The sequence below is a fragment of the Lithobates pipiens genome, unplaced genomic scaffold (assembly GCF_037356315.1).
Source record: "Lithobates pipiens isolate NorthernLeopardFrog02 unplaced genomic scaffold, aLitPip1_a1.2 Scaffold_35, whole genome shotgun sequence".
Taxonomy (NCBI): Eukaryota; Metazoa; Chordata; class Amphibia; order Anura; family Ranidae; genus Lithobates; species Lithobates pipiens.
The window spans coordinates 9,841,663-9,868,492 of record NW_027507811.1 but is presented as its reverse complement, the minus strand read 5'-3'; the positions used below and the strand labels follow the sequence as shown (position 1 = coordinate 9,868,492).

At 46.4% G+C, this 26,830-nt stretch overlaps 1 protein-coding gene across 1 annotated transcript; it reads right to left on the bottom strand.

Moving 5' to 3' along the window:
* Positions 1-711: 711 nt before the first annotated feature.
* Positions 712-9,895, bottom strand: LOC143955531 (uncharacterized). Its single transcript, XM_077465579.1, has 6 exons — positions 9,624-9,895; positions 8,677-8,877; positions 8,361-8,585; positions 8,062-8,271; positions 5,195-5,330; positions 712-4,686 (listed from the first exon to the last, which is right to left on the bottom strand). Exons 2-6 carry the CDS (start codon positions 8,863-8,865, stop codon positions 1,775-1,777), a joined length of 3,672 nt encoding a protein of 1,223 aa, XP_077321705.1. The 5' UTR covers positions 8,866-8,877; positions 9,624-9,895; the 3' UTR covers positions 712-1,774.
* Positions 9,896-26,830: the final 16,935 nt, after the last annotated feature.

The following is a 26,830-nucleotide window of genomic DNA, read 5'->3' as shown; positions in this document are numbered from 1 at the left end:
TTATATTATTATTACATTGTATGGAGCAATTATATGCAAACTTAAATGAATATGTCACATATTTTGGTTTATGTATTTTTATAACATTAAACTTACAGTATATTCATTACATATTGCTTAATTGTACTTATTGAAATATATTAGTATCTATATTATTAATATGAAAAATTATGAATAAGTGAGATTACATGTAAAATAATCATTGTATTCTGAGAGGCCAATTACCTCACTACCAAGGTATCTGGAGCAAAAGCTAATTGCGTTGGTTAGACCAATGCCGCGTACACACGGTCGGACTTTCCGTGTGAGCTTGTTGTCGGAAAGTCCGACCATGTGTATGCTCCATCAAACATTTCCTGTTGGAATTTCCACCCACAAATGTTTGAGAGCAGGTTCTCAAATTTTCCACCAACTTCACTTTGTTGTCGGAAATTCTGATCGTGTGTACACAAGTCCGGCGCACAAAAGTTCATGCATGCTCAGGAGCCGCACTGGCTATTGAACTTCCTTTTTCTCGGCTCGTCGTACATCTTGTATGTCACTGCAATCTCACGTTCGGAATTTTGGGCCAACATTTGTGTGACCGTGTGTATGCAAGACAAGTTTGAGCCAACATCCTTCGGGAAAAAAAATCGACAGTTTTGTTGGCGGAAATTCTGCTCGTGTGTATGCAGCAGTAGATTGATGTGGACAAAACGATCCGCACTCTGGTTGTTGCTTTTAAAATTTCTTCATTTTATTGAATAGCCACAGTGAACAAAACGCAGATTAAGTCAGTTGATGCATTTCATCCTATAAGGCCTTAGTCATAACCACATTACAGATATAAAACTTTGAAACAGTAGTTCTAAAGATCACAGGCTCCATCCATTGTCTTAATTGACCGCAGGCAATTATCCAAAAAAAGAGAATCAGCTAAAAATAGCGGCGCTTTACCGTCGTCACCCGCACCGCCCCAGTGTGAAAGGGGCTTAAAGCAAGGGAAAGGTGTCCATCAAAACATACAGCTGACATCTCTTAAAAAGATTTTGATATTTCTGGTAAAGTAAAAACTTCTATTTAGCTGTACGAAATCAAGCTGAACATATACCTAACTGGGCCATTTTAGTCTTTGTAGCATAAAACTGAAATATTTCTAACTGCAGTATGATTTGTTTAAAGAGATTTAAAGAGAAAAATACACATATTTGTATAATCTTATGAGGCTAATTTCAGTTTCTAGTAAATGGCATAGTTATGATATCTGCTTAAATATAAATTTTATTTAAAATGTATCTTTACCTTAAATATAAGTCTGGTTAAAGCACCAACTCCGTACATGGCATAACAAGTGTGTCCATGTGCTGTTTAAAGTAATTTGAGCTTGCAAATGTCTGTTGTCTGAGAAAGGTCACGTGTCGATCTCAACACCTTGTTATTTTCACATTCTGCTGAGAGAGTGATAAGCTAGGTAATTACTTACAAAGCAGTTACTAAGTATTGCTACATTGGTATTTTTGAAATAAGATTCTGTGGTTATTTCCTCCACACCTATATTATCCACATTATTGAAATACTGATACATATTCTTTGTTTGTTACCAATTACATTTTGTTATTATTTTGCACAGATTTTTAGTAATAAATATATATATTTTTGCATTTTATTGTATTCCTTTTGTCTTCAGGTTAGCGTGAATAAACTCATTTGAGTTATTTGTTTATTACTAAGAATCTCCTTAATCTTAAATCCTTGCTTATATTCATAAATATAGAACTGTTTAATTATTTCAGTATCAACATTCTGACAGCGTCTTGCCTGTGTGCAGTCTCTTATGACATGAAACACTGCGCTTACTTGAAAAACTTTTCCCACACTCAGGACAGCAATATGGCTTCTCACCCTTGTGAGATCTTTGATGTACAACAAGCGCTGATTTCTGTATAAAACATTTTCCACACTCAGGGCAAGAATGCGGCATCTCACCCGTGTGACATCTTTGATGTACAATGAGTGCTGATTTATGTGTAAAACATTTTCCACACTCAGGGCAGCAAAGTGGCTTCTCACCCGTGTGAGATCTTTGATGTACAACAAGCGCTGATTTCTGTATAAAACATTTTCCACACTCAGGGCAAGAATGCGGCTTTTCACCTGTGTGAGATCTTTGATGTACATCAAGCGCTGATTTCCGTATAAAACATTTTCCACACTCAGGGCAAGAATACGGCTTCTCACCCGTGTGAGATCTTTGATGTGCATCAAGCGCTGATTTCCATATAAAACATTTTCCACACTCAGGGCAAGAATACGGCTTCTCACCCGTGTGAAATCTTTGATGTACAACAAGTGCTGACTTATGTATAAAACATTTTCCACACTCAGGGCAAGAATGCGGCTTCTCACCCGTGTGACATCTTTGATGTGCAACAAGTGTTGATTTCTGTATAAAACATTTTCCACACTCAGGACAGGAATGCGGCTTCTCACCCGTGTGAGATCTTTGATGTACAACGAGTGCTGATTTATGTGTAAAACATTTTCCACACTCAGGGCAAGAATATGGCTTCTCACCTGTGTGACATCTTTGATGTACAACAAGTGCCGATTTCTGTATAAAACATTTTCCACACTCAGGGCAGGAAAGTGGCTTCTCACCTTTGTGAGATCTTTGATGTAGAACAAGAGCTGATTTCTGTATAAAACCTTTTCCACACTCAGGGCAAGAATGCGGCTTCTCACCCGTGTGAGATCTTTGATGTACATCAAGTGATGATTTCTGCCTAAAACATTTTCCACACTCAGGGCAAGAATACGGCTTCTCACCTGTGTGACATGTTTGATGTACAACAAGTGCTGATTTATGTATAAAACATTTTCCACACTCAGGACAGGAATGCGGCCTCTCACCCGTGTGAGATCTTTGATGTACAACAAGTGTTGATTTACATATAAAACATTTTCCACACTCAGGACAGGAATGCGGCCTCTCACCCGTGTGAGATCTTTGATGTACAACAAGTGTTGATTTACATATAAAACATTTTCCACACTCAGGACAGGAATACGGCTTCTCACCCGTGTGACATCTTTGATGTACAACAAGTTTTGATTTATGTATAAAACATTTTCCACACTCAGGGCAAGAATACGGCTTCTCATCTGTGTGACATGTTTGATGTACATAAAGTGATGATTTCTGCCTAAAACATTTTCCACACTCAGGGCAAGAATACGGCTTCTCACCCGTGTGACATCTTTGATGTACAACAAGTGTTGATTTACGTATAAAACATTTTCCACACTCAGGGCAAGAATACGGCTTCTCATCTGTGTGAGATCTTTGATGTCGAACAAGTGTTGATTTATGTATAAAACATTTTCCACACTCAGGGCAAGAATACGGCTTCTCACCCGTGTGAGATCTTTGATGTCGAACAAGTGTTGATTTATGTATAAAACATTTTCCACACTCAGGGCAAGAATACGGCTTCTCACCAGTGTGAGACCTCTGATGTCTGTTCAGCTGTGCTTTACTTGGAAAACTTTTTTTACACTCAAGGCAGGAATACGACTGCTCACCAGTGTGAGACCTCTGATGATAGTAAAGACTAGACTTAGCTGAAAAACATTTCCCGCACTCAGAACACGAAAATGGCTTCTCTCCCGTGTGAGACCTTTGATGTCTAACAAGTTCTGATTTTGTTATAAAACCTTTTCCACACTCAGGACAGGAATGTGGCTTCTCACCAGTGTGAGACCTCTGATGTCTGTTCAGCTGTGCTTTACTTGGAAAACTTTTTTTACACTCAAGGCAGGAATACGACTGCTCACCAGTGTGAGACCTCTGATGATAGTAAAGACTAGACTTAGCTGAAAAACATTTCCCGCACTCAGAACACGAAAATGGCTTCTCTCCCGTGTGAGACCTCTGATGTCTGTTTAGCTGTGCTTTACCTGGAAAACTTTTTTTACACTCAAGGCAGGAATACGACTGCTCACCAGTGTGAGACCTCTGATGATTGGAAAGACTGGACTTAGCTGAAAAACATTTCCCGCACTCAGGACAGGAATGTGGCTCCTCACCAGTGTGAGACCTCTGATGTCTGTTCAGCTGTGCTTTACCTGGAAAACTTTTTTTACACTCAAGGCAGGAATACGACTGCTCACCAGTGTGAGACCTCTGATGATTGGAAAGACTGGACTTAGCTGAAAAACATTTCCCGCACTCAGAACAGGAATGTGGCTCCTCCCCAGTGTGAGACCTCTGATGTCTGACCAGCTGTGCTTTAACTGGAAAACATTTTTCACACTCAAGGCAGGAATATGGCTTCTCCCCAGTGTGAGTTCTCTGATGTCTGACCAAACGTGATTTATATGTAAAATATTTCCCACACTCAGAACAGTTATGAAGTCCATCCTCCCTGTGAGTCCCCTGATGTAAAAAAAGACCTAAACCAGAGCAAAAACTTTTCCCACATTGAGGACAGGGAAATGTCTTCTCCTGAATTCCGGCCCCATCCCTCACAGTACGAGGTTGCTCAGCGTCAGAGGGTTTCCATGGTCTATCCACACTGTGAAGTCCACCATCCATAGTGGAGATCATTGTCTTTTCTCCTCCATAATCTCCTGTGATGTCCTCATCTTCCATTTTCCAACCTGGAGATAAAGTGAGACGATCCTTTGAAGGTTTCTCCACGGCGTGTTCTGGAAAAAATATATAAAAACCATTACCAATAGATATGAGCAGGTTAGTTAACCACTTTCCGACTGCCTTAAAGCACTTTTACTGCTATAGGGCATCAGCTCTGCGCAGGCTCATGCATATATATGTAATCCCGCACTTCCGCCTGCAGGGGGCGCGCATGACTCGCTTCTGCTGCTTTTCTTTACAACAGAAGCCAATCTGCAGGTGGCGGGCACTCAATGCCCTCTGGTTAGTGTCACTGGTTCTCACAAAGTGTCAAAAATGTCTGAGTGTACGCCGCAATATTGCAGTCCTGCTAAAAAATCCCATAAATATATCTGATAGTTTGTAGACGCTGTAAAGTTTGCGTAAACCAATCTATTTACTCTTATTGGGGATTTTTTTTTTACCAAAAATATATAGCAGTATACATATTGGCCTTGTGAACATAGGCCTAGGCTTCTGGTGAGATGTAACTCAGTGTGCAGTAACAGAGCAGAGATAAGAGAAGAATATATGATGGGTCACCTGTGCTGATCTCTGTAGGAGTGTCCTCCTCTATGAATGTCCTCGTCATTCCAGCCTCCTCCGTATATTGCTGATCATCCCTCACATACGTCTCTTCTACTTCACCCTCAACTTTCATGGTCATCAGATCTTCACCCTAAACCAACAGAATGGCAGAAAATAGAAGGTTTTGCATATTTTTTTGTATTGAAACACAGTCAGGTTTTTACGGCTGCCCACTGGAGGTTGAGACACCTGCAAACATAAAAATTGTAAGGGAGCCCCCCTTTCTATTCAGTGTCCATTCGTTTTGTGGAAAAGCGAGAGCAAAATAAACACAAAGCTTTGGGACCTCTGTCCCTCAATGGACGCCAAGAACCAGATGTTATAGGAAGTAGAAAACAAATATTTTCTCTTTCGTGTCCCTTGGGGGACATGGGAATTTCTGATACAATCAGAACACCCAAAAGCAGTCCAACAAAGGCAACTAAGGGGGTGGACAGCAGCCAGTGGTAGGTTCAAAAGAGACTGAAAACTCTCATGCCGCGTACACACGATCGGAATTCTCGTCGGAAAAAGCTCTGATGGTTTTCCTGACGGAATTCTGACGGAATTCGGCTCAAGCTGTCTTGCCTACACACGGTTACATCAAATTCCGATCATTTATAACGTGGTGACGTACAATACGTATGACGTGACTAGAAAAAGGAAGTTCAATAGCCAGTAGCCAATAGCTTCTGTCTCGTAGTTGAATCTGAGCATGCGTGATTTTTGGCGTGTCAGAATTCCATACACATGATCGGAATTACCGATAGAAAGTTTTTTTGTCAGGAAAATTGAGAACATGCTATCAATTTTTGGCTGGCGGAAATTCGGATAGCTATATTGCGATGGAGCGCACACACGGTCGCATTTTCCGATGAAAAGCTCTCATCGGTCTTTTTCTGGCCGGAATTCCGATCGTGTGTACGCGGCATCAGAAATAATAACCCCCAAATCTGAACCAGATAGGACAAAGCGCCCTACAAAACAGGGGAAGCTGCCAATGACCAATGGAAGGCCACAGAGAATCAACCTGACGCTCAGACCTGGACAGAAGAGATCACTGCCAAGGGGGGTGACTCCACCTGAAAGAACACCAAGCCTCAACCAGCAAGAGAATATGAAACCCACCAACACTGGTGGAACTGTAGAACTACACGAGAGGAAGAAAATGTATTGAGGACATGTTCCAGACCTTCAATTCAATCTACCTGATGATGGTGGGGGATGGTGTGATATTCCTGTGTGGAATCCCGGGAATACAAAGGACGAGGACATCCCTCTGGTGGGTTTCAGTTTTTAGGTGGCTCCATTAGAACGTAATCAGTAGATCCCTGTGTCGTTCAGAAAACTCCTTCATCACACCATACTCCTCATCCTCCTCTTTATACTATTCTTTAACAACAATATTATATTTTCCAAGGTTTCCTCTCTGAATACAGAATTGGGGAACCCAACAGGTGGTCATGGTCTTGTTGCCCTCAGCTTCTCCAACTTTGGAGTCAGTAAAGAAGAATATGTGGATGTGTGAAATGTATAGTTGGTTATGTGTGAACCAGTAGGAGAGACTCCAAGTTATCTTGCTCTAGGGATGGGCCGAATGACCCCTGATGGGTGAGAAAGAGTTAACAAGACTGAGACATTCTATAAATTGCTGACAGACAAATATCTTTTGTTTTTAGGGTCTTGTTTGTCTCGATGGTCACGGGTTAAGTGGGTCCCGAAAGAACCGGTTTTGGAATTATGTATTTAGACAAAATCAAGTGTCAGCTATAATGACTAGTTCAAGCAATGTCTGAGATGACATATGTTTATATGGGATTTATGTCTCATGTGATGAACTCTGTCCTCCCTCCCTCCTTTTCTTTGTGCAATATTCTTTGTCCATATCCGGTATAAAAGATACATTCATTGAAACTATAATCTTGTGTTCATCGTGTTGATTTGAATGTTTCCCAGAGCTCTGAGAGAATTTCCCACTGATTGTCCAGGTCTAAGCAGAATAAACCCTAACAGACCCCCTGTTCGGTTTGCAACAGAACTTTCGAACATCGCGAAAGTTCGGAACTGAATAACAAACCACAATGAAGTCTATGGGACCTGAACGTTATATTCAACACCCCTACTAACCTGTCCCTATACCAATCATTGATCTCAATTCCACTACTCTGTCCCTATATCATGCCAGAGATCAACGAGCAACCACAGAGCTCTGTGGAAGAAACAGGAGGGGATCGGAACTCCCCGGTCTTGTCGATGTCTGAAGAAGACTTCAGCAGACATCAGAGCTCTGTTTAGAGAGATAAGAATTTACCTTAACAAGGAAAAAGTTTAATTTGGGATTGGGCAAAGCTTTGATTGCTTCAGCCAATCAGGGCTTTCAGTGCACTGCGCTTCGGCGCAGTGCACTGTGGTCATTCGGCTGGATGAAATCCACAATAACTCGGTTGTTCCGCGAACTGCCAATGTTCGGCCCGAACTCATGCCCGGGCTAAACCCTTCGCCCATCCCCATCTTGCTCCAAGTGAGCCTGGTATGTCTGAATAATGGGACTGTATTCTGGAAATGTAGAGTTTTGGAGATCCAGAGGGTGAGATAAGTGGGGTTGGCTGATATTAATGAGGGGTGTGTCATATGTTAACCAGCTTCTTCTCATTAATGATGAAAATGGCATATATCTCTGTATATCCTGAAATGTAAACTATTTAGCACTTACATCTTTTCTCCACATATATGGGTTCAATAGACTCAGATGATATTGTCAAGCACACAGTGGTCTAGAATCTTCTACAAGGAAACATGCTTGTGTATAAATCATAACTACCAAAATATCATTCATCATCTACCTGATAAAGTCTTGCGTAGTTGTGATCTTCCTGTGTGGAATGTCTTGGACTCTCTGTTGGGTCTCTGTGGCTGGATGACTTCACCATGGTGTCCTGTTGCAGGTCTTCGTGTCCAATTGGAAACTGTGACTCCTCCATCACCCCGTCCTCATCACCCTCCTCTTTTATCTCTTCGTTAAGCTCAACTTTAGGATCTCTCAGGTTTCCACTCTGAATATATAATAAAAATGACATCAATGGTAACAATGCAGATAATGTACAGATCCTAATGATACTATCAGTGATTGTTCCTCATCTACCTGATGATGGTGGGGGATGGTGTGACCTTCCTGTGTGGAATCCCGGGAATACAGAGGAGGACTGGAGCATCTCTCTGGTGGGTTTCTGGTATTTTGTGGCCCCATCATGAAATCCTTATACAGATCCGCGTTTCCTTCAAAAAACTCCTTCATCGCTCTATACTGCTCATCCGCCATTTTAAACTCTTCTTGAGCATCAACTTCAGAATCTCCAAGGTTTCCACTCTAAACATATAATAAAATAATCACATCAATGGTAACAGTGCAGATAATGTACAGATCCTAATGATACTATCAGTGATTGTTCCTCATCTACCTGATGATGGTGGGGGATGGTGTGCTCTTCCTGTGTGGAATCCCGGGAATACAGAGGAGGACGGGGACATCTCTCTGGTGGGTTTCTGTTATTAGGTGTCTCGGTAATATCCTGGTGTCCATATGAAGGTTCCTCCACCACACCATCCTCCTCATCTTCCTCTTCATTAATACCAATATTATTATCCATGATGTTTGCACTCTGAATATATAATACAACATTCATTGTGACACATATGCTTGTATAATAATCATTCCATGTTTTCATTAACAAATTGCTTAGCACCACAACATGATACTTGGTTTTGCATTCAAGGAGTAGGTCAAGGGAATGACTCGGAATAGGGAGTACCTACACCTATTATCTGACAGAAAAAGCCCTGCCTGGGGGACAATCTGTGGTGGGCCTGGTTCCTAGACATGTTTCTGGAGGCCAGTGTGCTCTTTTTTTTCTTTTGCTGTACTTGTATCCACTCTGATGAAGACCAAATGCTGGATGACGTGTTCCTCAGAAACCAACTCTTCCCAGAGTGTTGATGTTCTGGTACCCTCCCTGTGGTTTCCAAGCCTGATGACCTCAACCCCCACTACTCTGTCCCCCTACCATGTCCTGTAGTGACATGAAGGCCAGCGAGAAGGAATCGCAGAGCACTATTGAGGACCAGGAGATCGGCACTCCCCAGTCGCGTCGGTTTCTGAAGAAGACTTCAGCTGACATTGGAGCTTCGTACAGGGAAAACTTTTATTTGGGTTTGACGTTTGGTCAAACTTTTTTCTTATATTTTAGTATTTCAGTTCAATACATCAAATGATCTAAAATCCGATAAAATACCGAGAGCGACAAAAACACTTTGTGTAGATAAACGAGTCGAAAGGGCAACACGGGACAGAGAAATTTGGTTCCAAATAATAGACAATGATAAGATCTATGATCAAATATCTTATTACCTCCTCTGCTGCCAGGTTAAATGATGTCTTCCCTACTATTCCTCCCACGTGGAAAGTCCTTTGTGCTCTGTACAGCTCTTCATTTTTGTACCTGACATCACTTCCTGTCTTCCATAGAGACTTCCTGTCTGGCTAAAAGTGAGATCACCACCGCAATCTGGTTTCTAATAATCGACAGCGATCAGAGCGATGATCAAATAATATCAAATAATATCTTATTAACTACTCAGCTTCCAGCTCCAGCAATGTCTTCTCTCTGCTTCAGTCTGACTCACCTCTCACCCGGAACTTCCTGTATGTACCTGACATCACTTCCTGTCTGCCATAGAGACTTCCTGTCTGGGTAGAAGTGAGATCACCACCTTGTGGAGCTCAGAGGAACTGCAGCCCCCGAGAAACCTCTCATAGTGTGAACACGGCCTTGTGCGGTGTGAGTATGTACTGTATGTCCTTATAGATGGGGTCATCTCCACTCCCACTGAGAAGGGATAGAAATATAGACCATTAGGTAAATAACACCTCTAGTGCCACCATTTGGTAAGATGAATGAGTCCCCCTCTAGGATCCAAGGACAATTGGGACATTGTCCACACTTACAGTAAAGGTTCCTCGGGGTCCTTCCATCAATTTAGGATGGGCTCTATAATGACTACTTGTAAGTTTGTCTCTAAGAGTGGTGGCTTTTCTAAACACCAATTCCGGGGTTGTCTTAGAGACAAACTTACAAGTAGTCATTATAGAGCCCATCCTAAATTGATGGAAGGACCCCGAGGAACCTTTACTGTAAGTATGGACAATGTCCCAAATGTCCTTGGATCCTAGAGGGGGGCTCATTCATCTTACCAAATGGTGAGACCTTTTTACCCCTTCAACATGCCAACTGTGGCACTAGAGGTGTTATTTACCTAATGGTCTGTGCCTGCAAGGCCTTTTATGTGGGCAAGACCATTAGGGAACTACGGCAACGCCTGGGTGACCATTTATACTATTCTACAAATGGTAAGTTGACAACGGTAGGTCGACACATTGGGATTCATCACAGATTCCAGCCGGACAGTGTTAAATTCATGGTATTAGAAGTAGTCCCACAGGATCCTAGAGGTGGGGATTGGGATCGTGAGATTCTCAAACGCGAAGCTCTGTGGATTGAGCGTTTGAACGCTCTCATACCCCCTGGTCTGAACGAAGCTCGTTCGTATAAATATTTTTTGTAATTTTTTTTTTCTTCTCACAATGGTGTTGTCTAATGAGAGACTGTGGAGGATGTATTATATATACTATTTCCCTTTTCTTTTCTTTTTTATCCCTGGAATTTGTCTCATTATTCCAGGTTTTTGTTGTGTTAATGATTATTGTTAAGATTTTTCAATTGAATTGTGCTTATGATTCAAACTATTATCGGGGGCATCTCCCGGCGGGTTGTACTTGCCCTCCCCATGTTGTGGGACACGCCTTTGATTTTCTTTTTCTTTTTTTTTATTCTTATGTTATGATTGTACATCCTTTGTGACTCCCCCCTGATTGCAGCATTAAGGGCGGCTTGAGGAGTTCATTCTCCCCCCATGGGCGGATACGTGATGTCTGAGGGAGGTTTAAATTCAGTCCCAGGCCACTGGGCTATTTCCTCCTTTCCCCCTCCATTGACACCTGGCGGTGTCATGAATTCTTGGGGGGTAAGCGAGCGTAGTTACGCACGCTTTCAGTCATCCGACTCGGTTTGACTCTGCGTTATGTTAGGTAGCGACGGAGGCGCTGACGTGCACTTCATCGGTGCCCATCCCTCTTTGTGTGTATTTGCGCTGGGCGCCCTCTGTTTGCTGGGAGGGTGCGCGCGCAGCCTGGTATCGGCGCATGCGCACCTCAGTGTTTAGGAGTTGCCTAGTTCCATCTGGCCTGTCACTCCCTTTCTTGTCCATCTACCCTTCGGGAGGATGCACGCGCCGCCGATTATCAGCGCACGCACAACTCTTTATGCAGCAGACGTCACGGAGCGCAATAACGCTCCGTGTACTTCCGGGTTGGGGGCATATTAGACGCCGCTCTGGGAATTATTCTCAGAGCGGCATTGAACGGCACCTAACACACGGATTCCTCGACAGGTATCTTTATTTCATTTATTTATTTTCCACTTGATTGGTGTGCTCATTACTATGGGATATCGCCCCTGTAAGCCCACGTACACACGGTCGGAGATTTTGCCAACCAAATCTGTCGGATTTTGCCCGTCGGATTTAGTCCGACGGATTGTGTCCGAAACTGTTGCATACACACGGTCGGGCCAAGTTGGCGAAAAATCTGATCTTTAACCTCCTCCCACCCGCCCTATAGCCGAATGACGGCCTTAGAGCGGGCGGGTTCCTTCGCCTAGCCGTCCCTGGACGGCCTGGTGTTTACTTCCGCAATGCGCGCCGCCGGGGGCGCGCATCGCGGAAGTATTGTATTCGCCGTGTCTCCCGGAGACAGGCAAATACAGATCGCCGTGAATGGCCAATCAAAGCGGCCGTTCACAGCGCGATCGCAGCTGCCAATGGGAGATGATCTCATATGTAAACATATGAGATCATCTCCCATTGCAGTGTCTCTCCCTCCTCACACAGAGACAGCGTGTGAGGAGGGAGAGCGATCTGTGTGTCAGCCCCAGTGCCAGTGTCAGCCCCAGTGCCAGTGTCAGCCCCAGTGCCAGTCCCAGTGCCAGTCCCAGTGCCAGTGTCAGCCCCAGTGCCAGTGCCATCTGTCAGCCCAGTGCCATCTGTCAGCCCCAGTGCCAATGCCATCTGTTAGCCCAGTGCCATCTGTCAGCCCAGTGCCAGTGCCGCCAGTGCCACCTGCCAGCGCCAGTGCCTGCCGTCAGCCCCAGTGCCGCCAGCGCCAGTGCCGCCAGCGCCAGTGCCACCTGCCAGTGCCACCTGCCAGCGCCACCTGCCAGCGCCAGTGCCACCCGTCAGCCCCAGTGCCGTCCGTCAGCCCCAGTGCCGTCAGTGCCGTCAGCCCCAGTGCCGCCAGTGCCGTCAGCCCCAGTGCCACCTGCCAGTGCCACCTGCCAGCACCAGTGCCACCTGCCAGCGCCAGTGCCATCCGTCAGCCCCAGTGCCGTCAGCCCCAGTGCCGTCAGTGCCGCCAGTGCCAGTGCCACCTGCCAGTGCCACCTGCCAGTGCCACCTGCCAGCGCCAGTGCCATCCGTCAGCCCCAGTGCCAGTGCCGCCAGTGCCACCTGCCAGTGCCACCTGCCACCACCAGTGCCGCCAGTGCCAGTGCCGCCAGTGCCACTTGCTAGTGCCACCTGCCACCTGCCAGTGCCACCTGCCAGCGCCAGTGCCACCTGCCAGTGCCATCCATCAGCCCCAGTGCCGCCAGCCCCAGTGCCGCCAGTGCCACGTGCCAGTGCCACCTGCCAGTGCCACCTGCCAGCGCCAGTGCCACCTGCCAGCGCAAGTGCCATCCGTCAGCCCCAGTGCTGTCAGCCCCAGTGCCGTCAGCCCCAGTGCCACCAGCCCCAGTGCCACCTGCCAGTGCCACCTGCCAGCGCCACCTGCCAGCGCCAGTGCCATCTGCCAGCCGCAGTGCCATCTGCCAGCCCCATTTGCCAGAGCAATTAGCCAGAGCAAATAGCCAGCACCATCTGCCAGTGCCATCTGCCAGTGCCAGCCCCAGTGCCAGCCCCAGCCCCATCTGCCAGCGACATCTGCCAGCCCCATCTGCCAGCCCCATCTGTCAGCCCCATCTGCCAGCCCCATCTGCCAGCCCCATCTGTCAGCCCCATCTGTCAGCCCCATCTGCCTCCAGTGCCATCTGCCTCCAGTGCCATCTGTCAGTGCCACGTGTAGTCAGGGCCACGTGGGGTCACTTTGTGGGCATTTCCATTGTCCTGGTGCTCCAGGGCCTTCAAAACTGTAATAGGTGGTTGAGAAATAAGATGTGTAATTTATGCTCCTAGAACGCCTGATGGTGCTATTTCAATATTGGGCCTCTGTATGTGGCCAGGCTGTGTAAAAGTCTCACACATTTGGTAGAAGGAGTAGCAGAACGTATTTTGGGGTGTCATTTGTGGTATACACATGCCATGTGAGAGAAATAACCTATTACATTGAAAATTTTGTGAGAAAAAAAAAAAAAAAATCTTCATTTTGCAAAGAATTGTGGGAAAAAGATGACAACATCAAAAACCTCACCATGCATCTTAGTAAATACCTTGGAATGTCTACTTTCAAAAAAGGGGTCATTTGGGGGGTATTTGTACTTTCCTGACTTGTTCGGGTCGCAAGAAATGAGATAGGCCACCAGTACATCAGGTGTGATCAATTTTGTGCGATTCGCACCACAGCTTGTAGACTCTCTAACTTTCACAAAGACCAAATAATATCCACTAATTTGGGTTATTTTTACCAAAGATATGTAGCAGTATAAATTGTGGCCAAAATTTATGCAAAAAAAATTATAATTTGCAAAATTTTATCACAGAAACAAAGAAATATGCGTTTTTTTTTCAAAATTTTCGGTCTTTTTTCATTTATAGCGCAAAAAATAAAAACCCCAGAGGTGATCAAATACCACCAAAAGAAAGCTCTATTTGTGGGAAAAAAAGGACACAAAATTCATTTGGGTACAGTGTTGCATGACTGAGTAATTGTCATTCAAAGTGTGAGAGCACCAAAAGCTGAAAATTGGTCTGGTCAGGAAGGGTGTTTAAGTGCCCAGTAAGCAAGTGGTTAAGAACATGATGACGTAATTTCGTTACGATGGGACTACATTCAGGCTAGTAGCCAATAGCTTTAATGTAGGAATTTGATCTGAGCATGCGTGGCACTTGGTCCGATGAAAATGCTCTACACATGATTGGATTAGGTCCGTCCGGCCCAGTTGGTCGGGAAATATTTCCAACATGTTGGAAAATTGGGTCGGACGGAGATTCGGACGGAATCAGTCCGATGCATACCACACACAGTCGGATTATCTGACGACACGGTCCGATAATACGCATTCCGACGGATTCTCCGACCGTGTGTACAAGGGCTAATAAGTGGCGGTATTACTCTCTATCGCTGTGGTTTACTGGCCTAATATAATACTGAGCCCAGGTTGTTCTTTATTTATTTATATTATTTCTGCTATATATATTTTTTGGACCACCCCTTGGACCATCTTGTGCTCTAGGACTCTGTTCTATCCTTGGCCTTTACTGTAACATAGGAGGCAGGCTCCCCTGTCCCTATGCCAGACCTGTTTGACACACTGCAGGAAGACACACAGCAGCCCACACTGAATGAAATCCTGCAGGCTCTACAGTGATGCATGGACTCCGTAGATGGTCTAAAAGAGCAGTTTGGGGGTCTCATTGAAACAGTATCCCTTATGAGATAAGACCTCCAAAAGATCAGGGAGAGGACCACGGCTGTGGAGGGCAGAATTAGAGAGGTGGAGGACCTGCTACCCCCACTTACCAGGGACGCCAGGACAGCACTACAGCAAGCTGAACAGGCCAACGCCAAAACAGATGACATTGAGAACCGTCTATGACGGAACAATGTCTGCATCGTGGGGCTCCCTGAGAATGTGGTGGGCCAGGACCCCGCGGCTTTTACAGAAAAATGGCTGCAAGATATATCCGGCAGGGAGGCCTTCACCTCATTGTTTGCGGTGGAGTGGGCAGGCCGCCACAACCCCTGCCCCCTGGCAACCCACCAAGATCCATGTTGGCCTGGCTCTTGAATTACAAGGACCGCAAGATCATGCACAAACTGGGAGAGAGGCTCTGTTCATTTTAATGGGACTAAAGTTTCATTTTAACCTGACTGGTGAAGAAGTGCCTGCAAAAAATTCAACCCAGTTGGCACAAGTTTGCTGAACAGATATCAGCATGAGGGAAGAAGAAGGCGGTTTGCCCCCGCCCCATGCGGGTCTGCAGCAACTTCTAGTCAGACCAGTTTTGGATTGATCTTTATACTTACCTTTTGTAGCGCGGTTGCGCATTGCTCTGAAACCTACACTTCATTGTTTTTACCAGCTGAACCTGCCACCTTGTCAAGTTGTGACCATCTGCCACTTGAAGTAACTGAGTGCCCACAGAATGACAGGTGACATTTTTACACTCAGCAACGAAGGCGGAGAGGCCTCTATAACATGGCTGCCACACCGATAGTGACTTGGAATGTCCAAGGTGTTCATGTTAAATCGTTAAAACGCACTATGATCAGCTCATGTTTGAAGAAATTTCACCCAGCCATAGTGAGCCTGCAGGAGACTCATCTTACGAAAGATACGGTTGGATTCCTGCAATATTCCTGGGTGGGCAAGGCATACCACTCCATGCACTCTGCATAATCTCGTGGGGTGAGTGTACTTCGCTGGTGGATTTTACAGAACATTGAACATTGAACAGATGGACTTTATCTTTGCATGTATTTAAGGACCTATAGTTTCAAGCACTGGTGGACTCTGTACTGAATTAATATCTTTATGCAGATTATAAATCAAGTGATTGCACATATCTCTATCGCGATTCTATATATATATACTATTGAGAGTGCATTACACCCCCAGTAAAATGTTCACAAAATGGGCAAAATACCTGACACGATGTGTGGCAAGCGTAGAGCGGTGCCTGTGGACCTGATCATCTCCTCTGGCGTTGCCCCAAACTACATAGATATTGGACGGGGGGGTTCTAGCTTCACTTAACCAGGTATTTCAAACCAATGTTCCTCTTGATCCACTAGGCTGTCTTTTGGGGGGTACTGGAGGGGGCAATCCCGGAGGAGGTAACGAGGATGGCTTTCGCCAGAGCACTGTTTCAGGCTAGGAAAACAATTCTTATGAGCTGGAAATCGGCCGCGCCACCGAAGGTTAAAACATGGATACAACACAGGTGAGAAACACTGTTATCATGGAAAATGAGGAGGGGAGCAAGGAGAGTGGGACTTTAATAAAGCACATGGTAGCGAGAGAGTCATTTAGCTGAACTAAAGGAATTTTATTCATGTAAAATTGTAGACATACATATAATGTTCATATCGGGGCAATTGACAAGCACAGTAACCATGATGATAACAAAAGTGTCTCAAAATGTAACCAATAGGCATGATAATGAACAACAGACAGCAATAATATGTCAAATAAGATCATATCAAAATTCCAAAGTTCAACAACAGCAAGGTTGGATAAAATCATAATTGCAAGGTAATGCCTGCAGGACCCATGGCCTTACTGGACCTGTAGAGGTAGAGACTGTATAGTAGCTTAAAAATCTGGATATGGATAGGTGGAAACACGGCATCGGGTAGCTCAGCGCGTTTTGTCACTGATACGCCACTCATCAGGATCATGCACGTGATAATCTAGAATGGAAATTATATGTAAATGATCGATAATTATTAAAAACATAAACAGGGGTACGGTAAAACCCCCCAACAACACCGCAGTGTGTACTTACTAATTGAGGTTCGCTAGTTAATGGTGCGGTGGAGAGGCGGCAAAAAAGAACATCCGGGGTCACCTTCAACCGGGAGCCGTGGTGGACAGCCCGAGGGGGGGCGACCCACACAGGCAATCATCAGGGTGGGCATAGCACAACGAGGCATATCTGTGGGGGAGTGAAGGTTAATTGAAATTAGGCTTGAGAGTCACATAAGGTGGCTGAAGGTGAGGGTATGGTAGGGTTGCCACCTGTCCAGGATTCACCCGGACAGTTCGGGTTTGGGTTCATGTGTCCGGGTTTCAGACTGTCTGAAACTCAGACACATTATTTAGACCGGACTATGGCTTTTCAGTGGTTGTCTCAGCTGAGAGTGTCTGTTACACTCTTTCACATCCCCTAAAGACAGCACTAACAAACCACCCCCCCGCCAACACATACAGAGGGGAGAGGAGAGAGGGCTCGATCTGCACCTCTTTCACCCCACCCCTACCCCTCTGTGTCTGCACACACTCCAATCCCCTGCGCTGTGCCTCAGAAAAGGAAAGTGGTAGCCGGAAATTTGAAGCCCAGCAGCCTCAGATTCATCTGGTGTTGACTGCTAAGCAGGGCTGGACTGGGACAGAAATTTGGCCCTGGACTTCATCCAGACCGGCCCACTTACATTTTGAGTGTCCCATCACCAGCCTCCTTACAACAGAGTGTCCCATCACCAGTCCCCTTACAACAGAGCATGCCATCAGCACCCTCTTACATCAGAGTGTCCCATCACAAGCCCCCTTACATCAGAGTGTCCCATCAGCACCCCCTTACATCAGAGCGTCCCATCATCAGCCCCCTTACATCAGAGTGTCCCATGAGCAGCCCCCTTACATGAGAGTGGCCCACTGAGCCATCGGCCCACCGGGAAACTCCCGGTAGTCCCGATGGCCAGTACATGCCTGCTGATAAGGAGTGAGTGGGCTCACCATCCATCCATCCATCCCTGTCTGTAACTGAAGTCTCCCCCATTCTCTCTCTTGCCTCAGAGTAAGTACAGTAAGGCAAATTAGGGTTCTCAGAGCACCCTTACATCAGAGTTCCCCTTTACACCAGCGGCCATAGTGTTTCCCCTTACATCAGAGTCCTCTTCGTACATCAGAGTTCTCAGTGTTCACCCTTAAATCAGGGTTCCCAGTGCATCCCTTATGTTAGAAGCCCCAAAGGTCTCCCTTACATCAGAGTCTGCAGAGTCCCCCCTTACAGTGAAAGGGAACTTTGCGAGCTCAGATGTAAAAGGGGAAATCTGCTGACTCTGATGTAAAGGGAGACTCTTGTTATTAACTTCATATGATTAGAAATGTTATTTAGTAGCAAAATATATGTATAGTTTATACAAAAAAATTGCTGTGCACCACAAAAGTGTTTGGGTTTGACTTGAAGAAAAGGTGGCAACCCCTAGGGTGTGGGGAAGGGGCCTGTGCTGGTGAGGAAGGATACTACTAGGGTGAAAGGCAGGCAGCCGGAGGCTGCCAGGGGAAATAGTGACAGGGAACCATGGTGAAGCAGGTGGTGAAATGGGGAATTAAATTACCAGTGAGGGAGAGGGCAAGTATACCTTGTGTAGACGAGGAACCAACTAGAGGGAAGGAGATTCCAAGCTGTGTCTGGTCGAATGTGCAGGGAGCCTCGTGTGCCAGGACCGCCCGGAGGTCTTATCACGGAAAAATACATATATCAGCATAGAGGAAATCCGGGGATATTTGACAGGCTATGGGATGCATGGCTTGATACACCAGGGATAAGTCCCAAGGAACTGGTACAGGTGAGACTGCTGAGAGGTTTATAGATGTAAAAGGTATCCGGGGACACGCCCGGGTGGGTATTAGAATGCATGTCATGGCAAGGGAGGGGATTCGGGAGATGTTGACTTACTGGCAGGGGTTTGAAAAGTACTACCAGATGAAGAATCCAACACGGTATGCATGATGTAATGCTGATTAGCAGGTATATATATACTGTATGATGTACACAATGATTGTATGACGGATAACTCATTGACAAAACAAAGTATACTGCGATTCATGTATGATTGTAATGTTTGTTTCTTGAGCAATAAAAACCTTTTAATAAAAAATAAAATAAAAAAAATACTTGTTCATAAGGCAACTTTTAAATAAGCCCCCTTTTTCTTTTAGTAAAAGGAAAAAAAAATCCAACAGCTTCTATTCATTGTGGAGTTGAGACCTGAGTAATCAGTCTCATTATACAAATACTAGCACCATGGCTGGTCCTTATCGCGTCTGGTACTCTTATGTAGCACCCTCTACCAGTAGGTAGGTGCTAGTAATTCCACATACACACGATCGGAATTTCGGCCAGCAGGAAGACCGATGAGAGCTTTTCATCGAAAAATGCAACCGCGTGTACGCTCCATCGGAATTTGGCTAGCCGAATTCCCGCCAGCAAGAATTTGAGAGCATGTTTTGTTACACACAAAGAGGGATGGGCACCGATGAAGTGCACGTCAGCGCCTCCGTCGCTACCTAACATAACGCAGAGTCAAACCAAGTCTGATGACTGAAAGCGCGCGTAACTACGCTCGCTTACCCCCCAAGAATTCATGACACCGCCAGTTGTCAATGGAGGGGGAAAGGAGAAAATAGCCCAGTGGCCTGGGAATGAATTTAAACCTCCCTCAGACATCACGTATCCGCCCATGGGGGGAGAATGAACTCCTCAAGCCGCCCATAATGCTGCAATCAGGGGGGAGTCACAAAGGATGTACAATCATAACATAAAAAGAAAAAAAAAGAAAAAGAAAATCGAGGGTGTGTCCCACAACATGGGGAAGGCAAGTACAACCCGCCGGGAGACGCCCCCGATAATAGTTTGAATCATAAGCACAATTCAATTGAAAAATCTTAACAATAATCATTAACACAACAAAAACCTGGAATCATGAGACAAATTCCATGGATAAAAAAGAAAAGAAATGGGAAATAGAATATATAATACATCCTCCACAGTCTCTCATTAGACAACACCATTGTGACAAGAAAAAAAAAAAATTACAAAAAATATTTATACGAATGAGCTTCGTTCAGACCAGGGGGTATGAGAGCGTTCAAACACTCAATCCACAGAACTTCGCATTTGAAAATCTCACGATCCCAATCCCCACCTCTAGGATCCTGTGGGACTACTTCTAATACCATGAATTTTACACTGTCCGGCTGGAATCTGTGACGAACCTCAATGTGTCGACCTACCGTGGTCAACTTACCATTTGTAGAATAGTATAAATGGTCACCCAGGCGTTGCCGTAGTTCCCTAATGGTCTTGCCCACATAAAAGGCCTTGCAGGCACTAGTGCCACAGTTGGCATGTTGAAGGGGTAAAACGGTCTCACCATTTGGTAAGATGAATGAGTCCCCCTCTAGGATCCAAGGACATTTGGGACATTATCCACACTTAAAGGTTCCTCGGGGTCCTTCCATCAATTTAGGAAGTGCTCTATAATGACTACTTGTAAGTAGGGATGAGCTTCGTGTTCGAGTCGAACATACGTTCGACTCAAACATCGGCTGTTCGTCCGTTCGGCGAATACCGCACATTATGGGCCGTTCGCACCAAATTCGTGTAGGGCTCATGGCCCACAATGCACTGCGCCATCGCAGTGCATTGCTGGCTCATGATTGGCCAAGCATGCACTGTGACCCTGCATGCTTGGCCAATCACAGCGCCGGCAGTGAGGAGAGCCATGATTGGCCACAGGCAGGATGCCTGTGGCCAATCATAGCTCAGGCTGTGTAGTACACACCCCATACTATATAAGGCCGCCAGCGCAGCGGCCTTGTGTAGTGTGTTGGCGTCTGTAGGAGTTAGTGGGTGTTCTGTGTACCTTCAACACAGTATACACCGTTCGTTATCGGCCGATTTTGCGTTCTTGCTCTTCTGTAGTGGTTGTTGTCTGCGTGCCCTGACCGCAGTATACACCATTATATCCACCTATATAGCTAGCTATATTTCTCTTTTTTAATAGAGCTTGCAGTCAGTTGTAGGAGATTGTGCGTGCTGTCTGTGTGCCCTGACCACAGTATACACCGTTATATCCACCTATATAGCTAGTTATCTTGCTCTTTTCAAATAGAGCTTGCAGTCAGTTGTAGGAGATTGTGCGTGCTGTCTGTGTGCCCTGTGTGCCCTGACCACAGTATACACCGTTATATCCACCTATATAGCTAGTTATCTTGCTCTTTTCAAATAGAGCTTGCAGTCAGTTGTAGGAGATTGTGCGTGCTGTCTGCGTGCCCTGACCGCAGTATACACCGTTATATACACCTATATAGCTAGCTATATTGCTCTTTTTAAATAGAGCTTGCAGTCAGTTGTAGGAGATTGTGCGTGCCCTGACCGCAGTATACATCGTTATATCCACCTTTATAGCTAGCTATATTGCTCTTTTTAAATAGAGCTTGCCATCAGTTGTAGGAGATTGTGCGTGCTGTCTGCGTGCCCTGACCGCAGTATACACCGTTATATCCACCTACATAGCTCTTCTCTATGTGAGCCATCTGCCATCTGCAGGAGTTAGTGGGTGTTGTGTGTGCCTCCAGCACAATATACACTACCCAATTGCTGGTTTTCCCATCTCCCTTCAGGCCATTACCATGTCTGGAAGGCCAACAAGGAGTGGCAGACAGGCGCGAGCCGATAAAAGAGGGCAAGCAGGCTCTGTGTCTAGAGACAACAGTGCTGGTCGTGGACGCGGTGCATCGTCATCATCAGCACGTGGCCATGGGACACCCTTGTCCTTCTTTTTGGCAGCTGGACATGTTGAGCCGCAACATGCCGAAGACTTGGTAGAGTGGATGACCAAGCCCTCTTCATCCTCCTCATCCTCTCTCACCCAGGCTCAGGGTACTAGCAAAGCAGCTGCCAACGCATCGTCTTTCCTCCTCTCAATGTCATCATCAGTGACTCCTTCCCTAGACCCACCACGTCCTCCTGAGGAGTCTCCTGAACTCTTTGAGCACAGTGTTGGGTACATGCTCCAGGAGGATTCCCAGTGTTTTGTAGGCTCTGATGATGATACTCAGCCAGAGGAAGGCAGTAGCGTGAGCGCAGAGAGAGGGGATGCTCAAGAAGGACAGCAATCTGGCAGTCATGTTCCACAAGCTGCAGCATACTGCCAGGTTTGCTCCAGCCATGAAGAGGGAGGGGATGATGAGGGCACTGACTCCACGTGGGTGCCTGGTAGGAGAGAGGAGGAGGCACATGTCCAACGAGGCAGGATGCCCTCCGGGGGCCAGCTTAGGGGCAGCACACCGACTGAATCACACCGCAGAGCTCCGCCTGTGCAGGGCGCTGCCTCTGTGTGTTATTCTAAAAGTTCTTTGGTGTGGGCCTTTTTTGAGACAAGTGTATCAGATCGCACCGCTGATATTTGCAAGATGTCTCAAGCGTATCTCGCGTGGCCAAAACATCAGCCGCTTGGGCACCACATGCTTGACCAGACATATGTTGACCTGCCATGCAGCTCGTTGGCAAGCGTACCTCAATGACCCACACCAAAGAACAAAGCGGACCTCTCCTTGCTCCTCATCAGCTGGGATCTCCAACTCCACTAGACCTTCAGTCCTCTCTGAAACCTGCTCTGAAAGGAATGAAGGTGTAGAATTAGGTGTGTCACAGCCAAGTGCCTTTCCGGGCACTCTGCTAGCAGTACACCCATGTCCAATTATAGCAGGCAAATGTCCCTGCCCCAGCTGCTGGACCGTCGAAAGAAGTTCACTCCCAGCCATCCACATGCCCAGCGGTTGAATGCTAGCTTGGCTAAATTGCTAGCACTTCAACTGCTGCCTTTTCAGTTCGTAGACCCGGCCCCCTTCCGTGAGTTTGTCAACGTGCGGTTCCTCAGTGGCAGGTCCCCAAATGCCTCCTTTTCTCACGGAAGGCGATTCCGGCTCTCTACCGGCATGTGGAAGGCAATGTCCTTGCCTCGCTGGACAGGGCGGTCAGTGGTAAGGTGCATATTACTGCTGACTCATGGTCCAGCAGGCATGGACAGGGACGTTACTTGTCTTTCACGGCCCATTGGGTCACTCTTCTGGAAGCTGGGAAGGATGCAGGACAAGGTGCAGTAGTGTTGGAGGTTGTTCCGCCACCACTCCTCCAAAATGCTACTATTGGTTGTGACACACCTCTCTCCTCCACCCCCTCCTCTTCTTCTTTCTCCATGGCCTCTTCCAGTGCTCTGTCCTCAGAACCAGCGGTGCTCCCTAGGAGTTCCAGGGGCTATGCAAGTACGCAGGCAAAACAATGCCATGCCGTGCTTGCGCTGGTTTGTTTGGGGGACAGGAGCCACACTGGGTCAGATGTTTTGTCAGCTCTGCAGGGGCAGGCCGAGAGGTGGTTGACACCACACCAGCTTAAGCCAGGAATGGGGGTTTGCGACAATGGCACCAACCTCCTCTCCGCCCTCCGACAGAGACAGCTGACCCATGTGCTCTGTGTGGCTCACGTGCTTAACCTGGTGGTGCGCCGATCATTTAATGCCTGTGCTCGGCTGGCTGAGCTCCAAAAGGAGTTGAACCTGCCCAAGAACCGCCTTATGTGTGACATGCCCACCAGGTGGAACTCAACGTTGGCCATGCTGCAGCGGCTGCACACGCAGCAGAGGGCCATCAATGAGTACCTGTGCGACGACAGCACCAGGACAGGGTGGGTCAGGGGAGCTCGGTTTTTTTCTCACCACGCCAGTGGGGCATGATCAGGGATGCATGCACTGTCCTGTCACCGTTTGAGGAGGCCACAAGGATGGTGAGCAGTGACAGTGCATGTATCAGTGACACTGTACCTCTTGTCCACCTCTTGGAGCATGCGCTGCGTGGAATAATGGACAGGGCACTTGAGGCAGAACAGAGGCAGGAAGAGGACTTCCTTGCCTCTCAAGGCCCCCTTTATCCAGACAGTGTTCCCGCTGTGCCATCCATCACACAGGAAGAGGATGAGGAGGAGGATGATTGTGTCAGCATGGAGGTGGAGGCTGACACTCAGCATCAGCAGCACCAGCAGTCTTGTAGGGATGATTTACAGTCCCAAGAAACCTGTGGACTTGTACGTGGCTGGGAGGAGGTAGCTGCGGATCATGTTGTCCTTAGTGACCCAGAGGACTCCAGACCAAATACCTCAGCTAACCTACGCAGCATGGCCTCCCTGATCCTGCAAAGCCTGCGGAAGGATCCTCGTATTCTTCAGATCAAGGAGAGGGACCATTACTGGCTGGCCACTCTCCTTGATACACGGTACAAAGGTAAGGTTGCCGACCTTATCTTGCCATCGCAGAGGGAGCAGAGGATGAGAAATCTCCGGGAGGCCTTGCAGAAAGGTCTGTGCAAAGAGTTCCCAGAGACTGGGAGGTTACAAACTCCTGGTCCTAGACAACGTGTTGCTGAGGCATCGGTCAGAAGGAGCGGTGGAGAAGGTGGCCGTCTGACCGATGCGTTCAGACAATTTTCTAGTCCGCAGCCCCAAGGTATGATCAGTTCCAGCAACCATCGCCAGCGTCTGATTTACATGGTGCAGGAATACCTAGGGGCAAGGTCAGACTTGGACACCTTTCCCACCGAAAATCCTCTGGCTTACTGGGTCTTGAGGATGGATCACTGGCCAGAGCTTGCACAGTATGCAATTGAGCTACTGGCCTGTCCTGCATCCAGCGTTCTTTCAGAACCCACCTTTAGTGCTGCTGGTGGCTTTGTTACCGATCACAGGGTGCGTCTGTCCACCGACTCATTTGATCGGCTGACCTTCATCAAGATGAATCAGTCTTGGATCACCCACAGCTATCAAGCACCTGAAGCTGATGTAACCGAATAATTTTTTTTAAAATATCACATCCCTTCAAGACTGCCTATGCTGATGCTGAGTGACTGTCCTGTTATGTTGATTGTCTATCCTCTTCCTCCTCCGCTGATATGTTGGAAGAACATTTTTGCTTCTGGGTGATGCCACCAGCCCAATTTTTCAGCCCGTTTAACAGGGGCGTTTAATTACAATTTTTGATGCAATGCTTTGCAGCAGGGCTCATTCCTGCACCTTAAGTAGAGTATATGGGAGAGGTTGCAGTGTAGTGGCACCAGCACCAGTGCCTAAGGCCCAATTTTTCTGCCCCTGTTTAACAGGGGCGTTTAATTACAATTTTTGATGCAATGCTTTGCAGCAGGGCTCATTCCTGCACCACAACTAGAGTATATGGGAGAGGTTGCAGTGTCGTGGCACCAGCACCAGTGCCAGCAGCCCAATTTTTCACCCCCTGTTTAACAGGGGCATGTAATTACAATTCTTGATATAATAGTTCATAGGAGGGCCCGTTCCTGTGCCCACCCAGAGGAACTGTGAGGACTTATAGTGTTGTGGCACCAGCACCACAACCACCAAAGGTCAATTTTTCTACCACTGTTCAACAATTGCATGTAATTACAATTCTTGATATAATCGTTTACATCGAGGGCTTACAATGTTGCGCCAACACCAACACCTTGTTCCGCCATTTCTGCAGAGCATATAGGGCAGGCCCCTACTTTCAAACATCCAACTTACAAATGTCTCCTACTTGCAAACGGAAGGAGATAACAGCAAGTGAGATGAAAAAAGACGGACGGCAAAACAAATTATACAGGGGTGAGGGGCAATGTATCATTTAGTGCAGAGGTGCCATGCGGTCTGTCAGGCTCATGTGCAGGGGTCTGTGCTGGTGGGGGAAGTGAGCAGCTTGTCCCTTGTAATTTTTGAGTGTAATAGAGCATGTCTCTAGGCTGCTCCTTCCCCAGCTGTTTCTGTGTTTTGTGGGACTTACCGCGTGTCTCCTGTGCCTTGTTGACTCCTCGTGCCGTTCTTTGAGGCTGAGGGGAGCCAGCGCCGATCTTGGGCCTCCATGGCTGCCACGCTATCTTTTTTCGCCTTTTCATCATGGGCCCCAGAAAGTGCTGAGGTTTCTCCTGTGGCCCCACTCGGGAGTTACAGCTGGCGATCTGGGTCAGTGTTGGTGTGGATTGGTGGCGGGAAGAGGATTTGTGCAGGATCTATAGCGGGCGCTCCGTCCTGTGCAAACGTTCACATGCCCATTCAGGCCATGCCCCCGAACAAGTATTTTTAATCGCAAGTAATTATATTAGCAATAATATCTATTGTATTATTATATTACATTATTATTACATTGTATGGAGCAATTATATGCAAACTTAAATGAATATTTCACATATTTTGGTTTATGTATTTTTATAACATTCAACTTACAGTATATTCATTACATATTGCTTAATTGTACTTATTGAGATATATTAGTATCTATATTGTTAATATGAAAAATTATGAATAAGTGAAATTACATGTAAAATAATCATTGTATTCTGAGAGGCCAATTTCCTCACTACCAAGGTATCTGGAGCAAAAGCTAATTGCGTTGGTTAGACCAATGCCGCGTACACACGGTCGGACTTTCCGTGTGAGCTTGTTGTCGGAAAGTCCGACCATGTGTATGCTCCATCAAACATTTCCTGTCGGAATTTTCACCCATAAATGTTTGAGAGCAGGTTCTCAAATTTTCCACCAACTTCCCTTTGTTGTCGGAAATTATGATCGTGTGTACACAAGTCCGGCGCACAAAAGTTCATGCATGCTCAGGAGCTGCACTGGCTATTGAACTTCCTTTTTCTCGGCTCGTCGTACATCTTGTATGTCACTGCAATCTCACATTCGGAATTTTGGGCCAACATTTGTGTGACCGTGTGTATGCAAGACAAGTTTGAGCCA